Below are 24,733 nucleotides of genomic sequence, written 5' to 3'. Positions count from 1 at the left end.
AAAAAAAGATTATTTTTTCCCCTTATTTTTAAGCATACACCTCATGCCTTGTTTACACGTGTGATGCATAAAACTTTCAAATGCAGGAGGAAGGAATGGAGAGGCGAGAGCAGGTTTTAGCTCTTAGTGTCGCTCCATGTTGTTCCCTCCATTATAATGCGTCCTGAATCTGAACATCATTCACGCAAAGCTTCATAAATATAACCCAAACAGCTGGTTTGCAGCTCTGCCTCTGGACTCAAGCAGTAAAATAAGGCTTGCCACTGCTAAAAAAAAGTCTCAAAACTAGAGGGAACTGTTTATAAGCACAAGTCACAAATGATTATTGAGTATATAATTATTGTTATAATGAGAATCAAATGATTTAGCTGTTCACATAGTGATTTGCTGAAAAGGCAATGTCTTCAAATCAAACCATGTCTTATTTCCAGCTTTCAGGAACAAAATTCAGTCTGAATTGTGGACTACCTGCAGTAATTCATTTTCAGAGCAGATAGTTTTGCTGCTCAAGTGGTTCGAAGTCATTTTCTGATCAATCTTTTGGCTTTTGGTGAATCCAGAGGACATGCAGGTTCCGGTTGCCTCTGTTATTATGGGGACAGTTGATATGGAACTGCTTTAGTTGTCTTACTTCTGTGGCTGGCAAAAACTTCACAGGAGCTCCACCTCCAAATTTTACAGATGTTTGGATGGTCATGTTCATGTTTATTCATGTTTGATTGGCACCACTCTGATCGTCACGTTCTTCAGGACAGTTCCTGCACTGTTGTCATCTTTTTTCCCAGCAGTCCGTGCGTGTGTGTCCTTATACTTGCAACATTAGTGAAGACAACTGAACAGAATGGGGACATTTTTGGAAAGTGAGGACAATTTGGCTGATCCTCACAACTTCAAAAGGCTGAAGGTTAAGACTTGATTTTAAGGGTGAGGTTCAGATAAGGTTCTGGTTAGGCTTAGTGATGGTTGTGATGGTTAAGGTTCGCATATTAGGGGCCGGGGAGTGAGCGTCCTCACAAGGACAGAAGTACAAGAGAGTGTGTGTATGTGTGTGTGTGTGGGGTGAGGGGCTGTTTGAGTGAAAGACATGAGGTCAAAGGGAGATTACAGTAAGTCTCACATTCTCTGGTCAATAAAAGCTGTGGAGTTCCCACAGAATTTTGCAGGTCAGCTCTGTTCTCCTTTTCTTCTGCATGGCACTTTGATCATTTGCTCTTTCATGTCTTTAATTTTCTTTATGTCTGTCTTTTTTCCACACGCACACAAACAAACACACACACAATGTAGCAACACAATGGCAGAATTGGGCGTGAAAGGGCACACACAGATAGCAGGCAGGATTAACGGTTAGTTCAAAATGTGGAATGGATCTTCAAGGGTTAATCCAGCCCCTTAATCCTGAGGCGATAAAGAGCTTAACATGGATGGTTTGGAGTTATGGATATTTAGAAATATGGGATTTCTATAGCTGCTGAGTTTGGCTTACACAACTCTCAGCAGGGAGGTTGATGATGAAAAGGCAACAATGAAAGAGGAGGATGGTCGGGGTTGGAACAGGGAGGGAGGGCAAGCAAGTGACTGAAATGAAAACATTAAAAAGGAGATGATGAGAAAGAGCATAATGAAAGACACAGATGGAAATAATTTAATAATTCAATTCGATGAAAGACGCACAGAGCAAAGCAATGGAGAAGATTGAAATAAGATAGGAGAGAGATACAGAGGGAAAAGATGATGAATGATGTCATGCACTCAAAAATATGCAGTCATGCATATTTTACTGCCTTCAGGTGTAAGATGTCAGAGTATATAAAGACAGTTTTGTTCTTTGAACAGTGAGATTTATGTTATTGGGCTAATTGTGCCAAGCTTAAATCATAAATGTAAGTTGCATTTAGCAGGACCAGAGAAGAGCAGAGTGAAGCAGAGTATGAGACGCATCTCAATGGTCCATAACCCCTGAATCAGAGAGGGGCAGGCCGCATCAAAAAGTCTTCACAGACGAACCGTGATTTACAGTTTCCAGTTGCAATCATAGAACTGGAGTTACAGCGGCATACTACTGTTATTTTTCTCACATGGTTTCACTTTAAGTAGTGCTATGTCTAATGACAAAACACCTGCCTTGAGAACAAACCACCATTCATTACCTCTCCACCCTGTTCTCCATCCTGTGTTGCAGAGTCTGGTGGACCTGATGCCACAAAAAGTTATTTTTTCATAGTGAGACCTTTTCAGATGGAACATTTGTGGAAACCGCAAGATTTGTGATGACATTTTTTTTTTTTTTTTTTTCAAAGTGTCGAGCGAGATACTAAGCACTTGACATCTAGAATCTTCTCATACAGAAAAAGAAAGAAAAAGAAGCACTTGGAGCAAAGAGATAAGCTCTGTCCTCATTACCTTTTAATTCTGTGCTCATCTGGATTGTATGCTAACATTAGTAAAATATATGGCTGAATGTTATGGGTTCAAATCCAAAACAATATCATTATAATTTATAGTCTAGAGAGTTTGTAGTTGTGGTTTCTGCCTGGTTTCGACTTTGCATGGCCCACCTTCATACATCAAATTTTGCAACCACATTGTGTTGTACAGTGAATAAATACCAACCTCTGTTGTCAAAACGTGTCTGACCAGCACTTTGAATACCAGCAAGGCCCAGATCCCTGGCCCTCTCTGCCTTCAGGTTCAGAAAACTCCCCGGTTGTTCTCTGTCATCCTTCTCATTAAATGTGTATGTTCAGCAAAGCGTTTGCTCACACTAGACTCAAACATCGGACTCTCTGTGGAACCATGACTGAGGTGGACGTGTTTGTCGTTTTCATGAGTCATCAAGTTGAGATTTTTTTCCCCCTTTGAGTACCCGTCTGTTCCTGTGTACCAGGGCCCTCAAAACACTAAGAGGTTTTAATGGAGAGTACAAGTGGCCAGTGTGTGTGTGTGTGTGTGTGTGTGTGTGTGTGTGTGTGTGTGTGTCGTAAAGGGAATCCCACAGTCTCTCACAATAGATAGTCCAGGTGCTTTGCAGCTGCCATTGCCTTCAGAATCATTGAATTATGGGATCCAGCCAAGGAATAGAGTAGCATGTACAGTATATAGTATGATAGTATGTATAGCAGCATACACTGCATACTAGCACACACCCACACACATTTTCCATCAAGGTATTTCTTTGAGCATTTTGAAGTATCACAGAAGAAAATCTGCAGCACTACGTGTCAGCACGTCTTGACAAATTGTGAGTGACAGCTTAATTATAGATCCCAAAAAAACACATTGTATCCCAGTGAATCAGAGAGACCTTGGACACGTTTCTCATTTTTAATTATAAATTTATTGCAAATATAGAAATAGATCTTTTGTACAGAAATCGCAAAGGGAAAAAATGTCAATATCAGCAACAAATAATTACAGAAAGAAAAAAAGCCACGAATTGTTCCCATCATCCAAACCTTTGTTTTGTCTTTCCCTTTTGGTCTCGAAACATTAACAAGTGTAGAGCTGAAACCAGAGGGGAGAGTCACATTAGATTTGAATAGAATATGACCATGGAGCTTTTAATTTGATAAAGTGATGGCCCTTGTTTTTTTTGTTTTTTTTAGCTCTCGACTTTTAAGACCTCCTGAAACTGTCACCCTGGCAAGGGTCATAGTTTGACACAAATGTTGCACACATGGCCGAATAGTAACTAAAATGATGATACTGGTGTGAGAATTTGCTTTGGCCCTTGGCTTTAGGGATCACACAGATGGTGGTTATACTTCAGCACTTAAATATACTGTACATTATATGGTTGTGTTGTACAGGGCAGGATTGTGGAAACTCCTACTGTTATTTTCTTAAGGGGCTATTCACACTATATATACTTATTTTCAGCTGGCGCAACCTGTAAGACAGTGAAATGTCCATACTCTCCTTGTGAGTGCTGAAAATGAATATATGGCTAAAGTGAAAACAACATATGTCACGAAAGCACATTGTGCAATGAGATACCAAAAACTGCGGAAAGCTGTATCCTTAAACTAGAGCTGAAATCACTACTGACTGAGCAGGTTTGGAAATCTATAATCTTTACTCTTTACTGAATAACAGTTTGATTTAGGCTCAGAGTTTCCACATCAACGTCGATAAATGTTGAATACGCTATTAGCTTTTGAACAGATCAGCCCCCTGACATTTAATTTCCTCAATGAGTCGAGAGGAGGATGGCCCCTCTTCCCTGCCCTCTCTTTCTAAACTGACAGCCATTTTTGGAAGCCACTGTGTTTTCAATCTCTGGCACTGACAGGGCCAATCATTCTGGCTTTGGGAGTACCACGGCACTGGATTGTGTGTTCAGAATAGCAATGGATGCCCAGCGTCTGTTATATGTGAGTGCAGAAAACATTAACACTAATCAGAATGATGGGCTTCTGACAATGAAGAGCATCTGCTGTCATCGCAATGGGACCTTTTAGCTAGTTTCACTGCTCGGTGACAGAAATGAGAGTTCTGAGTTACAGATTAGCTCCTTAGTAGCAATAAACAACTATTTAATCAAATTACCCAATTAAGACAAAAGTCTACAAATATATCTGTAATACAGCACGGTCATATGGACAGGCTGAGGAGCAGACTTCACTCAAAGGTTAATGCATTTCATCTATCTATCTAAGCAGACAGAGATGTCAGTCCTCAGAGTCTTGTGTTATCAGAATGTAACCATGGGCATGACTTAGGGTTTGCTGTCATTGCCAGGACCCTGATGCAATAACTAATGTATCACTGGAGCCGCAGTAGGTGTGCATTAATGGCTCTATTCTGTCCAGTGGAACCAATTATACTTATTTTTTTTCTCTCTGTGGTCGTGCTCATTTATTTGAATTTCAGTGCTATAAAAACAGATGAATATCAGATGTTTTTGAGTGCTGTGGAATATAAATGTTGAGTATTTTTCTTAATTATAAGGATTTCACTTTTAAAGGATACTTTTAGCTTCTACAGCAGCACAGCTATCTATTCTTTTTAAATCAAGTCCTGATACAGTCTTTTCTGTGCACACAAAAAGCGTATTAAAGAGTGTATGATAAACTAGTGAATAATAAAATATTGATGGTGAAAGACTGATTTACAATTGGCGGGATATCTGGAGAATTCAATTAACTAGTTGGATAGAAAATCAGCAGGGTCTGAGAGCGGAGGACGAGGAGTGAAAATCACTGATTTAGCTAACAGCAAGTGGGCTGAGGCTGAGGGAGAAGCTGCTGATGCTGCATTGATTTGCAAGTGACTTGTAAATGATGGATTGGGATTAGGTTAAAATCATTTGACAATCCAAAGTGCGCTTGTGTGATCGTGTCACTTCAGCACACTCCTCTTTGAAAATGTATTATCATATATTATGTCTTTACCAGAAAAATGGTCTGAGTTAAGAAAAAATACAACCACAAACTGTGACAGGGCCCCGCCTCAAGCCAAAGAAGATAGCTTTGCATGTTGGCCATGGAGAATAATCTTTGTAATGGAGAAGAACAGAGTGCAGTTTCTCATGACTGATGAATGTAAACACCCACCAGCCTCTAAGACATTTCTACCCCCTCTTTGCACTGCACACTCCACCAGCCTGTGGCTAAAAGAGTAGCAATTGCAACTGCAGTGTCAGTATACAATACAATCACCCAAATGAAAACCAATAGTAAGAATGTAAATATTAAACATCACAGAGAATAAAAAACGGCTAAAACCTAAATGTTCAAATCAAAGGTACCTGACAATACTGTATTTCAGCCCCTACAGTTTTTGTTTTCAATGTACGTCCACTCATTGTACACAACAATATATTTTTGTCTCTCAAAAAATACAGGGAATCATGCAAATATAACAACTTTTCTTTTATGTAGTACACTATGTTAAGCTTTCTCTGTTCTTAAACCTTTATAACATATATCATTGCAAGTACTGAAAGTCATTCCCTTAGTTCCCCAATACCCATTCCCTCTGACCCCCTGAAAAAAATGAAACAAAAAAATAAATAAATAAACAAAGACAAACAGCCAACTGAAAATAGAGAAACACACAGACATATCAAGAGATCAGGCTGAGTATAAAACATCCATAGAAGCATTTTTTTTTAACCTTAGCTTTTTTTTTTTTTTTTTTTCTTTTATCTAGTGTACAAAATTCACAGATATTTCATAGATTCTTTAAGTCCTTTATCCATCTTTGGAAACTAATCCTTGCAGAGTTGTACACTTCTCAGTGTAAATAAATGTGTGTGTGTGTGTGTATATGAAAAGTGTTGTCATGATCAGAGTCCACAGGTGACAAATCTCAGCCCAATTTGGATAACTTACAGGATTTTCAAATGCTCTTCTGCTCAGGAAAACTAGTTTTTAGAGAAACCAGAGGTGTCTCAACTTTAAACGCTTCTCCAGCTCAAAAAAAAAAGGCTGACAATGAAAATCAAAATCCATCCCTGTGCAGAGAAAATGCACATTTCTGAGCTTAGAATCACTCACAGGCTTTACACAGCTTTATTTATTGATTCATTCATTTATTTTACCAGCATGGTTGTTCAATTATAAATGTAAAAACATACAGTTTTAGAGATGCATTTGCAGTCTGCTGCATTCAGATTAAGACTTTTAGTCATCAGTGAATGCTTTCAACCTAAATGGACAAGGCTATTCATTTTGATATTTAAAAAAAAAAAAAAGTTGGCAGTTGAAAAGGCAGCTTTGGCAGTGCTCAGCACATCAACGCTGCCTACTAAAGTGTGAAGAGTGACCAAGAAATCAGTCACGCCAAGACATATTTCATTTGTCTCAACTTCCTTTTTCATTTGTTAGATAGATACATATTAGAGCAACACAAAAAATGACATGCATTTATGTTTTTTGTGTATTTTTGCATTTTTTAAAATCGTATAAGCCCCTCTGTGGCTATCACAAGGAGACACACAGTATAGTTTTCCATTTATCAAATTTGGCACATTATCCACACAGGCTAATCTCCCACACAGTAAGCTAAAGGACTTAATAGACTGTTAGACAAAAGGTACAGAGATAGGCTACCAAATGAAAGGATTTGCAACCCACTGTCAGTGCTAATACCTGCCTGTCACCTGCCTTAAAATTAATTGGAAATGAATCTGTCCTCCTTAAGGCTTTAAAGGATGGTTACTTTAAGTCGTGAGAAGTGCTGAAGTCTGAAGTCATGCATGCACATGTGTGCATTTGGTATCGTGGTTCACTTGAAGCGGTGAACTGATTCATGCATGTTAACTTTTCGCGTTCCACGTCTTTTATCCCAGATGTCTGCCTGCGTTCAGCCAAAATCCTTCCCTTATTGCTCTCTTCTCTTTGAAGACCTTGCCCATTACCTGCCTTTCAGGAAAAGAGTCATTTTGGTTGAGTCAGACTGTGACTCATTCTGACTCACTTTTATATGTTCCATTTTTGTCATCTACTCTTGTTGTGTGTGTGTGTCTGGGAGGGGAGGGGCAGGGATGGGAGTAGAGGGAGGAAAAATGTTTAAAAACCACTCTGATATGCAGCATAATCAACAGCCTAAAAAATAAATTTGCTGTTGGTGTGAACAAGACGACATGAGGTATCGGACAGGTGTCTGTTTTCCTGGTTATGACAAATTTCTTTTAATTACTCACTTAATTACTTACTTTAATTATTAAATTCATTACAAATCTCTTTCTGCCTGCATCATTCTCCTGTTGCACCTCTAAAGGTCTTTATCTACCAGGTCACTTTGCTCCAAGTTAATAGGTTTATATATGATCACCCAGTTGTTTACGACGATCCAATAAATGATCATCAAAATAATGACCAGAGAATCACTTTTTTCTGAATTACTAATTAGAATTAGTATTGCATCCTCACATGACCTTCAAATGATGATGATCGCTAATTAAAGCAATGTGACTGAGAGTGCTTCAAGGACACATCACATGGGTAAGAAGTGCACTGTGTCATGGGAAGACTGAAACCTTTTACTGCGGTCTTTACTAATGGAAGCATTTAACTCCTTTAGTAATTCAGAAACTGATTAGACATAAACCCACATCCGATTTTGGGCTCTGATTCATTATTTAAGAAACTAGAGTTTAGTTTAATTGGGCCAGGCTTTAAATATAAGAGACCATCAAAGGATTAACATGTTAGAAACTGAGAGCATCTGTGATTTTCTGGGGTATACAGAGATAGGGGAAGCAACCCGAGCCAGCCTCCCACAAAAGGATTAAACATTAATAGCACATTAGATGGCTTTCTCACGTCTGTCTTCCCTGTGGCTCTGAGACAAACAACAAGGACGGTGCTACAAAAAGGACCACTGATCTCAGAGTGAGCCACCCTCCAGGGGTTCAACGAGGATATGAGCTGAGAAGAAAGAGAAGGGTTTTTTGTTTGATGCTGGCTTCATGGGACAAACAGGTATGATGACATTATGAACATTTGCAGAAATGTTTGTGGTCCCGCTTTAGTTTTTAGTAATTCAGACAATACCCATGAGTGTTCTCTGTTTTATTGAAAGCTTCAGGCCTGTCGTGACAATTGTAGATATAAACTGATACCCCAATAACCAAAACAGAAAAGCATAACTTCAATTAATTAATGACCCCATAAACTCCAAGGCCAATTAACAAAACCTCTCTGGTCTGAACTATCAATCCTTGCTTTGCTTCAGGGGAGCAAGTAATAATAATATACAGAGGTTTATTTCGGAGGGCAGCACTGAAAAAAAATAAAAAATAAAAAAAAACTTTCTCTTGCCTCTTTTGTTAATTTTTGTAGTTGTTTTTAGTCCAATTTGAATATTGCTTACACACTGACTTAAAGATAGACTCGTTCGTCAAATTAGAAAAATCGCCTTCATTTCCAATTGCATGACCCTCCTGTGACTGTTTTGGCTGCTGGATATCAAGTAGTTATTAATGATGAGAAACGTAATACCCTCCTCCAACTCCTGCGAGCACTCATAGGAGCAATGGTGAAAAAAAAACAAAAAACACTGTTTAGAAATCATTAGAAAGATTGGCACTCCTCACACCAGCACTGAGATCGTCCTCTATTGGCCCGGCAATTTGCATCATCATAGAGATTCATTTACAACAAACAAACACATGTGTGAGTGAAATTTGAGCAGAAGAGCACTTGAATGTACATCTGTCCCTGAAAATCTATTTCTTGGAAAAATGCATTAGTGTGTTAAGTATGTTAATTAAAATACAAAATGTATAAAATTAAAAGTCATCCGTGAAAACGGTAATAATCAGGATTTTCTGCTCCGTTACACCTTGTCAGGTAGATGAGCATGAATGGCAGCTGAAATGAAGAACAATCCTGATAATACTCAACATTTTTTGAATTTTCTGTTATCCTCAGTGTCCATTTCTGTACACTTGATATGGCAGTTGGAGATCTGGGGAGTTGTACATACCAAGCTCCCTCTGCGGGATTAGGTACTCTTAGAATGTACCAGCAAAGAAAATCCTTTCCTCTGACTTGGTGAAAGTCTGCGTCAATCACAGTAACACGTTCCTTTGGAAACTTTCTTATCTCTGATAATCGGAGAACAGCAGGAAAATAAAAGATTTCCATGACTGTATGTTTGTCACATGACACCATATCATATAAAGAAGGCGGATGAGGTAATGAATCCCAGACATGCTATTACTAAAGATGACAATGAGGCTCTTGATCTGATGTGGTCCATTCAACTGTAAACACTCAAGGCAGAACTCCAAGGCTTATGACCCTTTACCCAGACTGTATGCACAAAACTTGCAAAAGAGAGACAAAGATAGATGAAAACAAAAAGGGCAGAATGAATACAAAGATCAATGTGGAGATACTATTACACACCGTCCTCTCATATTTGCATACTCATTCCTCTTCAACCTTGTTCAGAGGAGTCAAGCGCATGCTAAAAATCAACTGCCCATAACAGGAGGAAAAGCAGTGTTGATATGTGCTTTGCAGACCCAAGTCATGCTTGCACGAAAGGCAATTTGTCACATTTCTCATTTAATAAAAGAGAACAGGTCGTGTTCAGTACTCTGCTCATGCCAAACTCCATGTCCCACCGGACCTGTGGGAGCAGGGAATGTGGTGGGAGGTGGGCCAAATAACATCATGCAATGTAAACAAGTGAGGATCAAAAGAGAAATGTTCCTGAAATTAAACTTGTCACTACAGTACAACTCATTTTATCTAGAATATAGCCCTGAACAAAAACGTGGAGCAAGGACAACTGATTGGATTTTTCACATTTTTAGGGTAGGATGTCTCAGATTGTGTGCGTTAGCTGATGATGAGGAAATAGCTACACAGCACTTTAAGTAAGAAGAATGCCTTTTGTCAGAATGCCATAATTAGATCAGTTCAATAGAAAAGACCAGGTGGATGGATAATACTACACATGGAGCTTAGATTGTGGCTGTATTAGCAAGAGGCACTGCACCACTGTGGCATAGCTGAGCATCACGGTCATGTGATGTATGTCTGGGAAAATACACTGAACATTGCTGATATTTGTAAATTTATCCATGCCACACATAATCTAGTATTCTTTAGCCTCAGACATCTAGCCCCTGGGAAAATATCGACTAACTATTAATTTAAGTCAATTTGGGAATATACATTATAATCTGACAAGGCATGCCAACACCCACTTACACTGACCACTGTATACCACACAGCCACATACACAATTATGAGGCATATAGTGCAAGCGAACATGCCTGTCACAAGTCGGCTAATTAAGTTATCAAGAGTAACAATAGTATTAATTTCCAGAATAGAACAGACTTGTTGGCAGTAATTAGCAGTGTCCTTTCCTTCTGTGCCTCATTCAGTTTCATGTTAGAGAAAGGATTTGGAATGTACTGTGGCGCTCACATTGAATGATGCAAATAGGTTTGCCTGTAACCTGCTTGTAATCTACTTACATTCACAGTGGCTGCAGAAAATTATTTATATTCTTGCTTGTCTTCCATTTTTTCTTTTACACCCCCTCCTGCTTTCAATTTCTCTTGGTCTCTGTCACATACTGTATGGGTCACATCTCCAGTGCCTTTTTGGATGGGGATTGTGTGAGATCATCCGTCTATTAGTAAAATGTCCCTATTGTACAGGTAAGTAGCATCTAATTACGTCCATCATGGGAACATTATTTTCCTGTCGCCCTTCAAATTAAGCTCACAATTCTGGCCATTACTCATTGAATCATGCAAGAGTGTTGGCTGGAAAGCCAACCTCAGTGTGCAATCAGAGCACTGTTTTAGGACAAGGTTTCATTTTAATCACTATCATGATTTCCTCATTTCCTCCTTTCGGACCTTTGAACCAACATGATTGTTTTCTCTTTGCTGATTTGTTAATTTCTTTCCAATTTCACGTTTCTTGCTGTGTAACAGATGCTACTGAAATGCAAATACCTCAGCTGCATGAAGAATATCATAGAAGAGAGATAGTGCCTCCATTTGACAACTCTCTTCACTAATCGGTATGCCGTCACTTGTAACAGAGCACAGATCCTACTTTGTTATGGTCTTCACCAAGAAGTCTAAACATATCCAAGTGCACACTGCAAATTGATACAGCACCCAATACAAAAAAGGAAACTACATCTTGGATTACACAGGCTTTAAATGAAGGGTATTAACAATTACCTTCTGTAATTACCCATAGATGAAAACATGGCACTGATAAAGATGGTCCATGTGATCACTAAATGTGATCACTCAAAGCGTGTTAAATTACACAGTTGGCATTTGCTCCCTGTGCTATAAATAAAACCCACAAACACAAAATGACAATGATCCAGAAATGGTGCTACAGTGAAGTGTAAAATAAAACACCATAATGACTCTCATATCCCAGGCACAATTTTACAGTCCTTGCTCTTAGCACAATATTCTATACACCTAGCATGCCAAAAATAACCCAAAGGCAAAATTCCTTCCTGCATGTTTTTCCCCACTTTTCTCTGGCCCACTGGCCTGTGAGGAAAAGTAGTATCCAAACTCTTTTTCCTTCAATGCTTATCTCTGGTCCTCCAGTCACAGCTTCTGCTGTGCTGACACACCCTTCCAGTAATCAAGGATGTCATGCAGGTCCTCACCTTTAGCAAACTGCACCTTTTTTCGAAGGGCATTTCCAGCCGTCACATAACAGGCCTCATCCCGCTGGCCTTTCCGGTAGGGACGAAAGCGCTCCCAGATCCTCAGTGAGCTCTCTGAGGAGTACTCTGGACTGGAGGAGTAGCCGGAGTAACTGGAGTGGTGGCGGGCAGGCGAAAGTTGGGAGTATGATGCTGCATCCCTGCGAGAGCGTGTCAGGGGCTTTAGGAAGGAAACCCTCTGGGCTGGGGAGCCCTGGTGTGAGCCTTCATAGTAGAGAGCTGGGACGGAGTGGCGATGCTCCGAGCAGTGGTAGTCCTGCTGCACCTCCAGCTGCTGCTGCTGCTGCTGCTGCTGTTGCTGTATTTGTTGCTGTTGATGATAATGGTGTGACTTCTGGCTGTCCTGGTGTTGGGCACCAACACCACCACTGTCGCAACCACCACCCCCTCCACCACAGCTCCCACTCCCCACTAAAGGCAGCCTCTCAAGGGGCTCCCCACAGCCCACGGGACTGGCCCGATCTGGGTACTGCTGTTGTTGTTGATTACAGGCATCTGGGCTCCTTGGCTCAGGAACATCCAGGCTATACACCCTTGCTCCTCCACGTTCCCTATCCCGACCCATGGAGCCACAAGAGGTGGTGCTGCATTGTTTTTTGACAGCATTTACAATAACCACTGCTGCATCTGCACTCATTTGTCGCTGAATAGGACGTACAGCAGTGGCTGGTGGAGGGGGCCTGTAGGGGGGAGTGACAACAAAACCACCACCACTGATTCCTGGACGCTCAGAGAGAGGGGCATTCAGGGCAGGGAGAGGAGGGGGAGGGGGTATTTTGTTGGGAGCAATGATCTGGCATGTGTCTGTCAACCCTTGGGAGAGTGGAATTAGGCCACGAGTAAGGGAGGATGTGCTGGTGGGGGGTGCAGAGGTGGCATTAGAGGAGGCTGTAGGGTTAGTAGAGGCCCCTGAAGCAGCAACTGCTGCCGCATCCAGTTTCAGTGCATCAATGCAGTTGTTAATGATCTGGTTGACTTTGTCTACCTCCATGGCAATGGTGGAAATCTCTGATGCAGAACCATGTCCATCATCATCTGAGTCATCCCCTACATCAGTACCATCATCGTCCCTCAAATCTGCCACCCTCATCCCTCCAAGCCCACCATCTCCCACCCTCTCCAACCCTGCCCCTCCAGTTCTGACATCCATATAATTTCCTTTACTTGTTGCCATTGCCTCTGAAAAGGCAGTGGCCATCTTTTCCACTTGTGGGATAGAGGAAAGTCTGGAGGAACTGGTGTTGGCTGAGTGGAGCATTCCCGAGCTCGAGGATGTGGACATGGGAAGTTTGCCTCCATGGTGGTGCTGGTACTGGTGATGTTCTCTGGACTGCTCCTGAAGCTTGTGGACTGCTGATGGATCATTTGCCACTGCTGCTGCCACCTCTGGTCCATAGCGCATTTCCAGAATAGTTTTCTTGACACAGATGGACTTCTTCTTCTCATCGTGCATCCGTTTCTTACGTAGGCAATAGTAGACGAAGCCTAAAACAATGAGCATGCCAAAAAGACAGCCTACAATGGTCATTATGTAGTGAGTAGTGGTAGAAGGTGTGGGGAGCGTGTCATCTTGATTTTGAGCCCGAGTGGAAAACTGGAGGCAGGTGTGGTTATAACGTTGAGAGTTGCGGATGGATGCTACACAGAAGGTGTAATTGGTATGCGGTTTGAGCTTGTTGAGGGTAATCATCTCCTTCTTGTTCTTTAAATTCATGACGTCAGACACATATGTATAGTTGTATTGTGTTAGAATATACATTTTGCTGTAGGGCCTTGGAATCTGCACAAGGAGAGAAGCTGATGACAAAGAGACATGATGGAGCTTGATGCTTGGAATGAAGCTGTGGTCAGTAGATGAGGAAGAGGTGGTGGGTTGGTGGTACGGGCCCACACCACCAAACATCTCTGGTCCAATCCCAGAAGGACCATCCAGATCGGGTGGGAGTGAGGTCATTCCTGGAATCATCACACCATCTCGGCAGTGATGGTACAAAATGTTTTTTGCATTCCGTCCAGAATGACCAGCAGCGATAAGTAAGGGGAAGCCGAACATCTCTCGGGGCGTCTCACACTGGAGACGGTCATAGGTGTGTGTGACATTGTTGAAGGACTCCAACCAGGTTAGGAAGCTATAAAGATCACACCCGCAGTGGAATGGATTTGCTGCCAGTTCGCATACCATCAGCCGATTGAGAACGGTGAATGTGGATGGGTCAATACGGGCAAGCTTGTTGGATGACAGGTCAATGCTGCTGAGGCTGGGGCACTCCCAGAATGCATTGCTGGCAATAACCTCAATGAGGTTATGTTGCAAGAAGAGGCATTGCATGCGACCGAGCCCTCTCATCATACCTTCAGTTAAGTTTGTCAACTTATTGTAGCCAAGCTGAAGAACCTGAGGAAAACACAAATGTATCATTAGGGTTTTTTTTTCTTTTTACATTGTGAGCTCAGTTTTGGTCACGATTTCTGCTGTTGATGATATAATCTGAATTCAACTTAATTACTGAGATTCAGCCATGAGGAACCATTTTTTAGAACAGAGTTCAGAGGGGAAAACAACACAAGTGGTATCAAAAATGTGCCTGGCTTTCTGTTAAAATGTGTTGTTATGCACATGTGCATTCTTTCTATGCAAAGTACAATCGTAACAGACTGTCCTCTCACTTTCAGTTTCTCCTTGTGCTCGACGTGGTTTACACAATATGGAACACTTTGGGTTTTGTTGTTACTTTTCCAGTAGATTCTATTTAAGCAATGCCAGTCATTCATCATTTTTTAATGAATTATTGTCATCCCCGGTACAGGTTGTAGAAATCACTATGTATATTTATACATGATTATCAGTACACTCTACCCCATGTCTGAGTTGTCAGTGATATTATGTCTGCAAAAGAGTTACAATTATAAGTACAATTATGATGAAACACATTTAACATCACTCACAATGCTAGTGTTCCACTCAATTTCAAAATGCAATAAATGCCACTCAATCTCAGGTCTAATGCATCGTGAACAATACTCTTGTGTTAAGTGCAAAGCTTTTATAATCTATTTTCTCATCACCTGTAGGTTGGCTTGTCCTGCAAAGGCTCCATCCTCAATATAGCTGATTTCATTCTTGGTGAGGTTGAGGTCAGTCAGGTTGGTGAAGCGATACATAGAGCTGAAGAGTACTGCTTTCAGCTTGTTCTCATTCAATCTCAAGTCATGTACCGTGTTGTTGATGTGCTGGGGGATAGTCTCGTACGGCGGCTGGTTCTGACTGCAGATAGCCAGCCACACATAGCCTTTGTCCCCCTCAATGAGCCAGCAGTCCCCATTGACCATGTTGGGAAAGGGGGAGAAGACTAGGATTGAGGGAAGAATAAAAAGAAGGAGAGTGGAGGTGGTAGAAGCACCCTGCATGATGCTAATAAAAGAAATTAGGAATTTATAATTATTAAGGGGAGAAACGTTGGGGCAGGCAGGAAATTAGGTTGTTTTTGTAGGAGAAATGGAAGCAAATGAGGTTGCTAGGAAGGATTTCCAAAGAGGAGAAGGGTGCCACAAAAGGGGTAAAGGGTTCACAATTCCAGTTACAGCTTTATGGTCATCATGGTGATTAGCAGGGGACCCATGTTATGTCATATCTTGTTGGGCTGCAGTGCGGGGTGACACAGCTTTTCTTCATAGTTTCTCCTTAGACTTCAGCTGTGACTGACCCAAATGATGGACCCTTGGAATAATGGAGAATCTGTAGAGGAGAATATAACAAACACAACATAAGAACAATGCAAGAGCAATATAGTATGATAGATGCTGTATATAATGTCTATATTGCCTTCATTTTTTGCACAACTGTACTGAAAATGTTGAATCTCAAACCTAAATGAAAGATAAATTAATTCAGACGAAATTCCTGTAACACTTCATTGTCTCACACTTTTTTCAGCTGCTGTTCTGCCTCATCATGTTAATAAAAGTATTTCCCCAGTACTGCAACTGCACTTCGTCATTTCCCCATGGTCCCCAACCTCGTAAGGCTATGAGGTCATCAGGCTTTGGCTGATACTATATCTGCGTGCACCTGCCAATGGATTGTTTTTTTTTAAACACAAAGTGCAGCGTTAATCACCCAAATGCTGACAGCACATTGTATCTGCAGACATTCCTTGTTATGGCACTATCCTGCCAAAACCCAGGCTCTCTATCCCATCTGCATGTCATTTGAATAGCAGTCAAGCGTTTACATAAGGAGAGGATTAGCTGCCTGTTGCATCATGACAGACATTGTCCTCTTCCCGGCTCAGCAGCTGGGGAAAACATACTTACAATTACACACACATTACACAAACATGGTCACTAAAATGGACACATACCCTCAGACAAGTATGTGTATGTGTTGACATACACACTCAAACACATGCATGTGCTTATTTAAGAGTATATATGTATGCTGCACAGTCAGAGCTATCAAGATGATATTTCACAGTACAGTTTGTCTACCAACATGTCTTCTGATCTTACTTCTTTCATCGCTCATCTCCTTCATTTTACATTCTCATGATTTCCATCATCATTCCATGAAAACAGCAATAAAAAGCTCTCTCTCTTTTTCTCTGATGAACAGGCCAAATCTTTTCGTCCTGCTCCAAATTCAGACTTCTTTCTAATTCTGACACAGAATTGAACTCATTCCAGTCTATTCCAGTCCATGCTCCCTGGAGGTATCAGCACAGAATCAGGTCCATCCTCTTTTTTAATCCATTTATTACTGTAGAAAATTCTAATACCTAAAGCATGTGTGAAATGATATATTATCGTGTAGATCTGACAACCTTAAGCACCTGCTGCATTTCCTCTTATTAGACAGGCACAGGGCACAGGAGATACAAAACATATGGTCTCAATGCTGGGTTTGACAGACTGATACAACAGATGGATCTATAAACAAAGCTGCATCAAAAAGCGTATAATCTGGTAACAAATTGACAGCTAGAAAACAGGTGTGAATGCACCTACAAATTACTATGGATACATTATGTTACAATCACTCAAGCCAGTAATCACACAATCTAGATTTACAGTATCTCGATACCAGATCACTCTGAAGATCCACACTTGGTTCAATTATATGTTAAAATTGGATCAGTTATGATGAGACAAAGCAAATTGTGCACAGGACACAACAATAATGCTGCCAAAATGTGACATGTGGCATGTCAGACCTTTTACTTTAAAGCTGTAATTCTTAACATTTCAGTCCTGTTTGATATGGCAATACCTGTAGTTTTTTTGGTGCAGCAAATGCAGTTTAATGTTATAGGTTCCAGAAATTGGAGGTGAGCAGCCTGTTGCCTGCAGAAGAGATCATCTAACAGCACACTGTGGCTGCTCCTTGTTGTTCCATTACTCTACTGGTAGATGCATTTTTGACTGCACAGTTTGTTCAGTTTGCACTGGCAGTAACTTAAGACAACATTTTTTCTGGGAATGTCGCCTATTGCAGTGCTGATATAATAATAATCATTGGGCCAATGTCTCGATCACGTTTGTGTTACCTCATTCTGTGATAGATAGTGACTTTAAACACATCAATCTAAAAGAAAATCTTTGAGGTTTTTTTAGGCTCTCTCGGGAGAAACAGACAACTGGAAAAGCATTTTCAGTAGTTACCGCAAGTTACCAATCAAATTATCATATTGTCACATGCAAATGATCAAGTCACTTCTGAATTGATATGGAGATAAAATAACACATTTCAAAATCTCTGCTGCTACAAGCCTGATCAAATAGATTAAGTCTTTAAATTCGATTGTATTTTTATTACCTGTCATAAATTCAGTTTGCACAAATCACAAAATAAACTTCAGCCAGTTCAGTTGGGACTGACATGTTTTGAAATATTTACCCCAACACCTGCACATACTATTTGCACACATTATTGTGAATTGTCCTACCATTCCTGTATTCCTGTGCCCTGCACACATGTTTTGGGACACCCCATTGTAATTGATTGTCATGCTGTCGCTCTCTGAGGTTCATCCCCTCCACATGAGACGTGATCTCATTTGGTGCTCCACATAGTGAAACCCAGAGGGTTCACATGAGGGAGACAGGAAGCACAGTAGGTCTCTATGTGTGCGTGTGTGGGGACAGGATTACATAATTAGGAATATGGGACATGTAAAACACCTGTCTCAAAAGGGAAATGGCATGAGTCATAACACTGATCCATTTGTAACTATGAAAATGTAGGACACAAGATCAAACTTTTTCCTTTGCTGCTGCTGTATGTTGTACTGTATGATATGATTCCATAAAAATGACGTTACATATTTGAAGTTCACATTTTGCTAATTTAATACAGTATGCATGCAGTGATTATAAAAAATATTTTAGTATAAAGTATTTTTGTTCATCATTCCCCACTAGCATTTTATATAATGCACATTCTCTATAAACCAAATGAAGCTCAGCTGAAGTGAGGACATGCTTGCTGCTTTTTGACTGCTTGATGACAGAATGATAAGCTCCAGTGTCGACATCATACATCTTCTTTTCATGCCATCATTTTTGACCTGCACTTGTGATAGTAGGTTACAGCAGAAGAAATGGCTCAAATCTAGGAAAGTAACAGGTGAACAGGTGGTGCAAGGGTAGCTGCAGGTGTCTGATTGTCCTACTTCCACCTTTTTCAGAAATACATCCAGCAGCACAAATCCTCCATTTTCAAAAGCCTCACCTTGTAATGGAATCACTGCCATCTCCAACAAAGAGGATGCAACTAGAGTTACTAAGTGAACATCTTTCATGGGCGCTCTTTGACCACTGACTGTAAGTATGGTTTGTAATCTAGTGTCCATGACCCAAACCAAGAAAATTCAAGTGCTATCAGCTTTGGAACTGAAAGGTATCATTACAATACATCTGTGCACATCATCTGGAGAATTAAAAGAGTGAGTAAGGAGAGCATTCATCATCCGGAAGTCCCACGCTCGAGCCAATGTGATAGCAAAAGAATGAGAGTATCACATGTAATTGATGCAGAGGCCGACAAACCACTTCACCATGTGTTTTCCTAACACCTTGTCAGAAACAGTGCACTTTGGTGGTAGAATATCCAAGTCGAAACCCAGTGATTGTTACACACACACACAATAGATTCAGCATATTGAATTTACCCAAACATATTCAAGAGCAGTTTTCTTCCATCTTTGGATCAAACTTTTTGAGGCTAAACACACTGTGCACATTTTCAACGTCTACTGTCTAAACCCTTGCACTTTTTCAACACACATGCACACACACACACACACACACACACACACACACACACACACACACACACACACACACACACACACACACACACACATACACACACACACACACACACACACACACACATTTCATTAGACCCATCCCTTGTTGTGATACGTATCTGGGTTACTCAACATACATGCTCATATTGATCTCCACTGTTGCCATAGAAACACAGTCATGATTGACAGTGCCATTTAGCCTAATGCTTACAGAACAGGGTGTTGTTGGCATCCGCATCAAATCAGCGTGTCTCTTCCGCTTCATTAGCCACAATGATGAAACTCCTCCCTGAATTCTAATACCATCCAATCAGCATTGACTGTGACAGGTGTTGGAATTGGAGAGGATCCAGATCTCTTCTATTAACAGCACAGCTCTTGGATCTGGGCCACTGTCAGTCCAAATGTAAATGTATTTATGCTACTGGCTGCATATGATCCTGTCATTTTGGATTGTGTCACCTGTGAATTATACATACCCATTGAACTGACATGTCAAATCAAAGAGGGGCAGATTTATGCATGGAAGTGCAAGGGAAATTTATACTGCGCCTTTCATTCAATTTGTGCTCACAATCTGTGTGTAATTAGTGTCTGATTTACTCAGGCAGCAGCTCATTATGCAATCAGACAAGGACCTTCCGCCTTCTAGGTGCATTCAGAGAGTTAAGAGCACTATAGATTAATCTGCAGCCTCTGAAAAGGAGATATCAAATTGTGATGATGCTGAAGTGTAAATACTCATTCATAAAGTAATGGCATTATAAAACATTTACATTAATACTGATTCAATTTTAATGATATTCATTAATGGAGAGGCCTGTGACATGAATGTTATGCTGCTGATGGTAGACTTCATCAAAGGAACCTTTACACTTGTTCTGAATTCTAAATTAAAATATTATACAAACAAATTGAGCATATTTCTGTATGTTTGTTGGAGAATGTGAATACATGTTTTATTTGTGAGTGTTCACCCTCGGCACAGTGATATTTCCTCAAGCAGTGGCAGTTTATATCTTAGTTGTTGAACAATGCAAGCACCAAAATGATTATTTTTAGCAGGTGCCTCTCTGAATGTCCACAGGCTGATGTCATGACATCGAATGAATCCTATTTTTATTCACTACAGTGATTTGAGAGAGACTCAGGTCACGATGGTAAGTGTTCTGCCAAAGAGGAACGATGAGGTGCCCAGCTGATGATTTTCATGACAGGAGAAGAATATAGTTTTCTGTAGCTGTCTATCAACTGTCTGCAAACACACACACACACACACACACACACACACACACACACACACACACACACACACACACACACACTTTATTTAACCCCCGTTATCTGCAACCACAACATCATGCAGCTCAGTAATTTGTTCATTTTCCTCAAATTCCCTTTCCAGCTCTTCATGCACAGATTAGCATAGATATAAATAGGTGGTAGTGCACACACAGAAGCACACATGGAAACACAATGACACACAGGCCTACCCACCCACAGTGGAGGTGAATGTCTTCCTGAACCTGGGTAGGAGGGAGAACAAAGGAACAGCTGTTGCAGGAGCACAGCAAAGGACTGCTATTGACCTCCAAAAAACTTAGGGTAACACTCGACAGCTTTTTAGCATGTAGCTGAAAGTATATGCACAAGTGTGTTCATTGAGACTGTGGTGACAAGTTTGCCTTCCTGGCATTAGACTGACAAACTGTTCATCACAAGAATCTCCAAAAACTCCTTGTCCGCCTTTTTCTTTCTCTTGTATTCTCCTCCACAGTCTCTCGAAATCTCCTGCTCCCTCTTTTTGTCTTTCAGCTCCTCTAATCCCTCCACAAGCCTCGATATTTGTTCCTGTCACTTAATTTCCTCCACTTTTGGCTTGTTCTCACCTCTCCCTGTATTGCTCTCCTTCCATCAGTCTGCACTGTTGTTATACTTTCTTCTCGTCCGGGCCAGTTCCCTTGAGTACAGTCAGTGTAGTGTGGAGAAGCTGGGGCTGTGAGCAAAACACTCTTTCCTCTCCACTTCACACAGGGCTTAGAGATGAGACAAACACAACTACAGACAGATGAAGCTCCTCTGAGAGCTTCACCGTGTGTAGCATGTGTGAGTGGAACAGATCATTTCTCAGTGGTCATAAGAGGAACCTGATAAAAGCAGCAGTATTGCTTTGTTAAGCACTGCTGAACAAAATGTTGCTTGTTCACTCTTGGCAGGGTTTAAAGATATGCATTTATTTTTCTAAATGTGCACCTTTACACAATATGCATGCAATTTCTGTCTAGATATGTGTGTAAGACTGCAGGAATTAATGTTTCAACCATTCCGCCTTTATTCTTGAGCAGCTATTTGTCACTCAAGAGGGATAGAAAAATGCAGGAAGACATAAATAAATGAGGAAGATGAGAAGCAGAGGGGAGAGGGAGAAGAGAGAGGGCAGTGGGAGAGACAGCTGAGACAGAACTGATGAGATGGGGCATTTGATCTTTGATTCCTTCACAATCTTCTTTTTCACAAAGAACAGAGGCAAAGTCACAGACGCTGAAACACAAATCACCTTGGATGCACCGTGTTATTATGAGGATGATCCAGGCTCCAAAAGCCCAACTTTGGAGAGTAAGGGAGCAGTACAAGCAGACAGAGAAGAAAAAGGCAGAGAGCAGTGAACAGTAGGGGAAGAGTGTTCTAACTACCTCTCTCAGGTTTGATCTATAATTCATATTTCATCATCACGTACGCCTTAAGAAGATCTTCTCAACTTTTTTTTACGTCAGCCCCTTGTCACTTTTTCTCTGTCCTTCCTGACCTTCTATGTGTGCTTGTGTCTATATCTGTTCGCCAATGTTTGACTTTTAGACCACTGTCATCTGTGGCTGCTCATGCATGACATCATATCCATTTCCTGGATGCCTCACAGGAAGACGAAGTCATGCAATGGACCGTGACAGAAAAGGGCCTGAAGGTCTGGGGCTAAATGGAGCAGAGCACCTAAGCCCCCCAACTGACCACTGTATCACCACTACTACCATTGTTTCTTTTCCACCCCAAATGACTGAGCACAAGGCCAGGGGATGTGGTTCCAAGTGAGGCTTGGGTCTGTGAGATGATGGGGCAGTTGAAGAATTTGTAGTAGAAAAACTGGGAAGATAGCACCCAGACCTGGGGTTAAAGCCAGAGAGTTGGGGTTGATACTCAAAGGCAGTTATGGCAACCATGTGGAAAGAAGCGGATTATTTTTTAGGACAGGATTTGGGGAATAGCAGAGGAGAAAAGCAGGACAAGTGGCTTGGACCCCGGCACAGAGGAGCCTAGGGAAAACAGAAATTGGATGATATGAACTACAAAGGGTAGTGGAGATAACTCAGTGATTGAGGTCAGTGAAATGTCAGAGATTGCAGCCTGGGCAATAATGCCACTGAAAGCAGAACGGAATCACAATCCTGCGGCAGAAAATGATAATAAGATGCTTTCTACAGTGCAAACATGTGCATTTACATGCCTTAGCAGGTGTGGATTATGGTGGAGGGGCGGTTTCTTGCTGGTTCTCAAGAACAACAGAGGTGAAAGCAGCCGAAATTAATGCAGCAAAATTAAAACTCTAACTAAGCTGGCTTCTCAATCAAAACAACAACAGCAAACGGAGTTTGATGCCGTCGTGAAGTAGCATGGGATCATGGGAATTGTTGTCCCCATTGTTAAAGAGCTGTGAGGAACACCATTGCAGAGACTGATAAGAAAAGTCCAATAAGGCACTGTGTATCTTATGTGGTTTCAATGAATAGACATGCGTACAATTAATGTAAGCTGAAGAGGTTTCATGACCAGTTTATGTCAATTTCCTCAATATGGCTACAGGATCAATAGATACAGATACAAGCAGGAGCTTGAAAGAAAAGAATCCATGGAAAGCTCAGTACAATTTTTGGATGGATTTCTGGATCAACAAATCAAACAACAGCTGACTGGGGAAGTGGCTGGGACTTAAATTACAGCTCAGTAGACCTGGTTGCAGCTAATGAAAATGAATGGATGAAGTAAAGCCCCAGGCAGACAGGATTTATTTCTCCAGGGGAGGCTGGGTGATTTCAGGATTGCATGTGCTGATCGGTAACTTTAATCCCATTGAAGTGCATATTGTATGTGATTTTCTCCACATATATCACAGTATTAATTAGAGTCCCAAATACTCCCAGCTTTATGCCACTGCCATGTTTGAAGTGAGGAATGAAAGCCCTTTGGACAAGATTTTCTCTGTGCATTACAAACCATCATGGGTGTTTTGAGAATGAGTGGAAGGCAGTCCTGAATTAGTTAAATTACTGAGGAGACTGGCAAATACTAATTACCTGATTTGTTTTACCCCATTTTCCACAATAAAAGTTGAGTAAGTGAATTTACCAATTTCTAATATCTGGGACATAATTAGAAATGTTGCAAGTATTTTATTTATTTATTATTTTTGTATAAAATAGCATTTATACAAGCTGAACTGTTTGTAAAACTAAATTCTCTGCAAAACTTATACATTAAGGGGCATATAATTTAATGGAGCTTTGTTTCCTGTGTTTCTCCAGGTGGTTGGAAGCTGGCTCCAACACAGCTGGGACTCATCACATCACAAACAGCATAAGGACTGTGGACTGCAGAGGACTCGTTGCCAAGTTGTTTCCGCTGCTTTGCGGTATTGTTGGCTGTTTAGTAGCGGTACCTGTGAGTTTAAGTGTATGTTTAGTTTTGTATCGTGTGAATTACCTGTGCTTGATCTGTGTCTTTTTCCTTTTTGATCAGTGAGGTCTCCTGCACTGATCTCCAGCTCCAGTGTCTCTGCCACCACCCCACCCAGCCTCTTGCCTCCAGCTGCCTTAAGCCTGAAGTCCACTACCATCACCACTTAGTTTCACATGTGCTTCCAGCACCACGTGCCCTTTACACAAGTATTCACACCACCTGAGCTCTGTGCACTCCAGTGTCTCTCTGAACTGCTCTTCACCTCAGTCCCTCATGCCTCACCTGCTATTCCCAGGACTTCTCAGTTTCTACTTTCCTGCATACCTGGAGTCTCCATTCATTATCCGTTCATATAAATTCCTATTTCACCCTTACTCCCTATGTGTCTGCTATTGAGTCCAAATCCTGCCCAAACGTAAAAAAAAAATCTAACTCAGTTGCTTTTGTACAATGCTGTGGCTTTGTACAGCACCTTCAGTCACATAATTACAGCTTTTGATGGGCATGAACGAATGGCAGTT

The 24,733-nt window shown here is 41.0% G+C and overlaps 1 protein-coding gene across 1 annotated transcript in view; it reads right to left on the bottom strand.

Moving 5' to 3' along the window:
• Positions 1–3,580: 3,580 nt before the first annotated feature.
• LOC139343468 (protein phosphatase 1 regulatory subunit 29) overlaps positions 3,581–24,733 on the bottom strand; it is a 66,247-nt gene continuing 45,094 nt past the window's right edge. Inside the window, exons 3-4 of the mRNA XM_070981143.1 lie at positions 15,244–15,913; positions 3,581–14,572 (exon numbers count right to left, since the gene is read on the bottom strand). Of these exons, the coding sequence (XP_070837244.1) occupies positions 12,056–14,572; positions 15,244–15,585 (2,859 nt within the window). The 5' untranslated portion in view covers positions 15,586–15,913 and the 3' untranslated portion in view covers positions 3,581–12,055. The remainder of the gene's footprint in view (positions 14,573–15,243; positions 15,914–24,733) is intronic.

Source organism: Chaetodon trifascialis, chromosome 15 (assembly GCF_039877785.1).
Source record: "Chaetodon trifascialis isolate fChaTrf1 chromosome 15, fChaTrf1.hap1, whole genome shotgun sequence".
Taxonomy (NCBI): Eukaryota; Metazoa; Chordata; class Actinopteri; order Chaetodontiformes; family Chaetodontidae; genus Chaetodon; species Chaetodon trifascialis.
The sequence above is the reverse complement of the archived record's forward strand: the minus strand, read 5'-3'. Positions and strand labels throughout refer to the sequence as shown.